The sequence below is a fragment of the Pempheris klunzingeri genome, chromosome 22, assembly GCF_042242105.1.
Source record: "Pempheris klunzingeri isolate RE-2024b chromosome 22, fPemKlu1.hap1, whole genome shotgun sequence".
NCBI lineage: Eukaryota > Metazoa > Chordata > Actinopteri > Acropomatiformes > Pempheridae > Pempheris > Pempheris klunzingeri.
Genome location: NC_092033.1, coordinates 6,717,011 through 6,723,202, shown reverse-complemented (window position 1 = coordinate 6,723,202; position 6,192 = coordinate 6,717,011). Strand labels below are relative to the sequence as shown.

Below are 6,192 nucleotides of genomic sequence, written 5' to 3'. Positions count from 1 at the left end.
GTGGAAAGTTTGACTCAGTCATTGCTTTTTTACATTTCACACACCTAAGAAACTGAATTCTGTCAATGATGTTTTAGTTTTTTTTGGAAATAAAGTCATCACTGATTGTCAGCTGGCGCCACCCAGTGTGCTGGAGACCAACACACAACAGCCAATTTCATATTTACAACCAGGATAATGGATTTCCTGCTGACAGTGAGAGACTAAAAGACAGACCAGATTCTGTAGAACTTCTGTCCCAAATTGCTTAAGTAACTAAAGATGAATAAAATGATTTAATAGTCACATATCATTTATTGCTGGGTAGAAATTTCATTTTGGATTAAGGACAAGGCTACAACTGATTGTTCCCACACTAAACCCAATAAGCATTAAGGCAGATTAACTGTATCAGTGTAAGAAAAGCAACAATCAGTATAAGTCCAGCTACATGACTTCCAGGTTGGTGTTTAAGTCAGGCTTGCCAACTTGGCATTGAACACAAAGAAAGATCATACCCTGGACGGAAACCTTGTCAGCTCAATTACCTTGGTTTGCCAAGATCACTTCCTCCCAACACAGCAGTCAAAGTTCAGTCTTAAATGTGATCTGACTTGTTTCCTGTTTACTGGGGTGCATGTAAACATAGTTGATTGAATCTTAGTGCAGTCACAGATGTTTTAAATCACCCTGGTAGTCATTGTATGAGGCAAAGAGCAACCAGCCTGCAATTATAGATTAACAGCACAGTGCCCTCTAGTGTTCACAATGAAGTGGTCTATTGAAGGCCCCGTCTTTTACTGAGGCACTTCGTAGTGGTTGTCCCTGAATTTGTGCATGACACCCTTAACTAAAGAATCCGTTTAGAGCAAATTCACAGCCTATTATAGCTATTTATGACAACATAAGACTTCATCATGTATATAGAAGTGAAACAAACATTCACAGTCATCTGGCTTGTAGCAGCTTCACCCATCAGCGGAGGATCGCAGCTCGTCATAGAGGCACCACAAGAGGTCACTTGTGGTGAAATACTCAGAGTCTTTCCCAGCTTTTCAAAAGGCGCATCAGCAGAGAGAAGCATGCAGACAAAAAACAGCACAAATATAAATGATTCCAGTGTGAAAACACACAACAGATCCAAAACTGCTTTGTGTTCTTACATTTGTGGTAAATAAATAATCAGTTATCAAATTTTGGTTGCTTTTGTTAGTGCAAACTTTACCAAACACTAATCACAGCTGTGTCTGACTCACATTACTAAACATTCCTGCTTTCACTTCCTTTTCCTTGTAGCACCAGCTGGACTATTCTCTCGGGGCAGGTAAGTCATGGAAAAGTACACTGAATTGATTTTTCAATACTTTTCAATAATTGCCTTGAGGCCATTTTTGCTCGTCCATCTTTTTCCATTCATTTGGCATTCATGGTGTAAATCATCTTCCCTGTCCAACCCATATACGAGTCAGCAACATGACTTCTTCTCTGATGGTGTGTTAGCAACCACGGAGCCATTAACCGGCCGAGAGTTGGCCCGCAGGAGAACTCGAGGTGTGTTGTTGCTCCCTTCATCCCCCTGTTGGACATTTTGACCGTTACGAGCCAGCAGCTCTCTGGCCATCATCATGAAGGCTTCTTCCACGTTCTGACTCTCCTGGACGCACAGAGGGAGACAGAAAACTTTAGATTACAATTTCAGCGCACTTCCCCTCTGTGTGTCATGTGATTGACCACACCCATCACCTTTGCAGAAGTCTCTAGAGCAGCTAGTATGCCCCCCTCATTTGCCAGGCGGCAGGCTTCCTCAAACTGAACCCGCCGTTCGTCCTCCAGGTCACATTTGTTACCTTGATGGAGATAATGAGAAAAGTAAACATAATGCGTCAATATGACCTTAAATACTATTACTGATGCATCTATTTTACATGTCATGGCCCACATTTAAACACCCTTAAGGGTACACACAGTACCATAAGAAGTGCTGCCAACATATATGTGCAGTGTTACACTATCAGCCATGTGTTTGAAGTCATTTTGTTGAAACAGAATGGATCCAGAAGAATGCATGTGGTGATTAAATGATTTGGATTTGATTTCTTTTGTTTTTTTTGACAGATTTTGAGGATTGTAAAAATCCAATGGGGTTTCACCACACAGGTTCAAGTTTATCTTTTTATTACATACCCAAAACATAGATTTTTCTCATATTAAGCTCCAAGTTTTGCTGCAAAAAGTTGCCACATATGCTAATAAAAGAGTCCAAATTATCACCTTTAACAACCTTCAGGGGACTCAATGTGTGATGATCATCAAGTGATCCCTGACCACTGAGACAGGCACATTGCAGTGTACATGCCTGTCCTCAGCTGGGGGAGATAATCACTCAACACTCAAACTATTCTGGAGTTCATGATATAATCCAATTAACTACAGCAACGACACAAACTTCAGGCTACATATCTCTGACACACTCTTACTGCAGGGCTGCTGACACCATAGATACCATCATACTCTTGTTGTTTTGTTATTTTGTCCATCCTCTTGCACAGTTCACTTTGAATACATACACACACTGTATTTGTGCACTCACGTGTGAGCAGTCACACCCACGCTCACCTATGAGAACCAGCACCACGTTGGCTGCTCCATAGAGCTCCACCTCCTTGATCCAGTGAGTCACTGAGTCAAAGGTCGAGCGTCGTGTGATGTCATAGGCAATGATGGCGCCGTGGGCGCTGCGGTAGTAGCTCTGGGTGATGGTACGAAACCGCTCCTGACCTGCCGTGTCCCACACCTGCATCTATGGACACATACACACACATTTATATGTTTTGCTGTCTTTGTGAGGACTTCCCATAGACACAATCTATTCTGTAACTGAAAAACACTAACCCATCCCTGACCCTGACCCCAACCTTAACCATCACCAAACTTACTACACTTTTAGCTTTGTCAAAAGCAACATAGTTCAGAACAACGTTGTTCCTAGTGGGGTCCATCTACAAAACACTGTGGGCCCCTAAATGTAGGTGTTCTCCCAGTTTTCTGGCCCCATTAAGTATGTAATACAAGGGCACACACACACACACACACACACAAAGGACAGTGTTTGAGACTCCTTCGTCTCCCTCTGCAGATTACTCCCTCAGCATCTGATAGACCATGTTACCATGGTAACAGCTGTCATAGCAACCAATCCAAACGCACCAGCTCAACCGATTTGTTTGTGCTGACGGTTTGGACCGTGTCTACATTTACTATCTGGATGAACTTAAAAACCAGATCATGAATATCATGTAATAAAAGCTTAGATTACATTTCTGTTATAAACCTGTAAAAATATATAGTACCAGCCACATTGCTTTTTCCTGCTTATTGTCTCCCTCTTTATGTAGAAATTGTAAACATAAAGAGAGCAGTGAGTGAACTGACTGAAGACAGCAAGAAATACAAAAGTGAGAAAGTGAGAAGTAAATATCAAATGGCTGAATAACACACAGCCTCAGGCTCGAGGCGTTAAACACACAAAAGGGCTCATTTCAACCCTGAACTGTTTAAGATTTGCAAGCAATTGAATTTATTGTTACTTTTAACACCTGCTGTTCACCTTATATTTTTCATTTACTGATTCATATGAACAGAGGGATGAAACAGGAGGATAAAATGCTTGTACACTATTAAATGCTGACATCCTGCCTGTAAACACTGTCGGTCATGATTCCTCCTAAATTAAAGTCCAGTTGATGACATTTATTGAGATGAGACAACAAGCTGTGAATTTCTATCCTGGCTTGTCTGCAGAACAATAGAGTTTGTGTAAGTGTGTTTATGTGTGTGTGTGTGTTGAGTAACAGACGGTTCCTCCCCCCTGGCTATGACAAACCTACAGACACTCTAGGTGAGATAGATGCAAATATAGATCAAATATAGCAGTAGATTTGGATATATCACTACAGAAAGTGACTTTATTTGACCATTCTGGGCATCTTTACCTCATACCTGACAGCATTATACACTACCGCTGTGTAAACTACATGAATGAACACTGAGGTTATATTTTTAGCCAGTTTTCAGACCAGTTTGGTGCATGAGGAACTAATCACCATCCACTTAAATCATTTAGTTCCCTTTCTGTCTTAACGACGGTGCAGAGAAGTCATTCCAGGTTTATTTTTGCCTGCACAAAAGCACGAGCAGAGTAGAAAAACCCGAAGGACGGGTACTTCATGTGAGCAGCTGACTGACTGGTCTGACTTGTTTTTGGACTCTAACTGACACTGTAACCACAGGACACCTCTCACTGTTGTATCACTTACCACCAAACCAAGAAAAGTCCATCACTGACTGACTGACTGACTGGTCCTTTGGTGTCTCTGACAGATACACATTTTCCAATTCATGCATACTTTTACTTCAATAATTTACCAAAAAGGCCTGTTATTTTGCTGTGCAGCCGTTCATTGTCAGAGCCAGTGGACTCTGCAACACCCATGATAAAGATCAGGGCATTTCATAATCTGGGACTTTGCAGAGTTCACCATGTTAAATTCAATACCTGTTTCACAGTCATACAAGGCCAAAGTGTGAGAGTTAGATGGAAAACCAGTAGTAATGGCCAAGAATTACTTATCTCTATATGAAATTACTATTACAAGTATATGACAATAATTAGATAATTAATTAAATTAACGTGACCTGGACCCAGATAAGCAACATAAAATGGGTGGATGAATTACCAAATAGATTAATCACATTAATTGTGTAACTAGACAATTGCTCTTAATGAGAGGATGAGTTTCCTAGTTACTGTTGCTACATGTTAAAAACAAACACAAAAAAAACACTCACAAAAAGGGACTGAACAGCCTCCTGTGAGCACAGTTCTCTGTCTCCTGACAGCTCCCAGTCACATACAAACCATCTAAAGACCAAAAAATGATCCTTTAATCTACAGTCACATGCTGGTCGGCCCAGTTTAGACGGTAGTTTTTCCACTCTATCAATTCTGAAACTCTTATTAAAGCTGATTCTAGCCTCTCTATTGATGGCTTCACTGACAACAACATTGTATTTTGACAGTGAAATTCTGAATCTGCTCACACAGAGAGGTTCACATATGGGTGACCTGATGTTCTGTGCTTGATATTTTTGACAACACCTCAACACACACTTGCCATAAAACACTCCACATGCATATATGTCCCTCAACATTCCCGTGTTTATGTCCACCAACCTTAATTTTCCTCCCCTCGATATCCACAGTTCGTACACTGAAATCCACTCCGATGGTGTTCTGCTGTTTCTCAGGGAAAATCCCTGACCTGAAGTTCTGAACCACACAGGTCTTCCCTACGTTAGAGTCTCCAATGAGGATGATCTTAAACAGGAAATCAAAGGAGTCATCAAGTTCAGATCCTGGGGTCTGCATGGTGGAGGCTCAGTGGAGCGTCTGTGGAGTTGTTCTCTTCTACGCTGTGGATCACTTGGAATGTTTGGAGGCCAAGAGATGCTGCGTTATCTCTTTGCTTCAATAAAGGCTGAGTCATAGGAGAGAAAATGGATCCCAAAATGCTGTCATGTTGAGAAGTTTCATTAGAAAAAAAACAAGAAAATCAAAAGTCTTACTCTACTTTCTTCTTCTAGGGAAAGCTACAGTTAGTCACCAGACTAGAGTTTCAGCAACAGTGTAAATTTAGCTCAGTTGATCCACATGTAGCCTGCAAAACCAGTTTAGGGTTGTGAGAAAGATGCAAAACTGTGCTTTTCAAAGGTTTGAAAGTGCCAGATGATCCATTTACCTCTAATATTTTCAAAATAAAATTTAGAGTGAACGCATTGCAAAGTATTTACAGCACACAAGCAACAATGTGGGAATATCTGCTGCCTGTTTTCAGTTGCAAGAAACTAAAAAAAAGGTATTTTCTTTATAATTCTGCATGTTTTCAGTCTTGTGTGTCCTCAGCCTCACTCCCCCCCCCTCTCCCTTGTGCTCTTTCAGTCAGACAAAACTGCCTCAGTCTCTGCTGCTCCTTTCAGCTCCTTCTCAGGTGTTGACCCACTTCATGGCCCACAGCAAAAGGCAGCATGAATACACGTCCCATCCTTTTAGTCCTCCTGCACAGCTTCTGGTGGGCAGTCTGTCAAAGAAAACAGGAGCTTCCCTTTCATGAAATAAAAATTCAAAAGATGCTTGTCTGTAATCCGGGTTTCTGT

General features: G+C 41.2%; 1 protein-coding gene across 1 annotated transcript; it reads right to left on the bottom strand.

Annotated features, from left to right (window-relative positions):
- Positions 1-856: 856 nt before the first annotated feature.
- LOC139221970 (ras-related protein Rab-19-like) lies at positions 857-5,479 on the bottom strand. The gene is made up of 4 exons (XM_070853920.1): positions 5,213-5,479; positions 2,596-2,779; positions 1,723-1,826; positions 857-1,633 (listed from the first exon to the last, which is right to left on the bottom strand). The coding sequence occupies exons 1-4, from the start codon at positions 5,405-5,407 to the stop codon at positions 1,445-1,447; spliced, it is 672 nt and encodes a 223-aa protein (XP_070710021.1). The 5' UTR covers positions 5,408-5,479; the 3' UTR covers positions 857-1,444.
- Between the last annotated feature and the right edge of the window lie 713 nt (positions 5,480-6,192).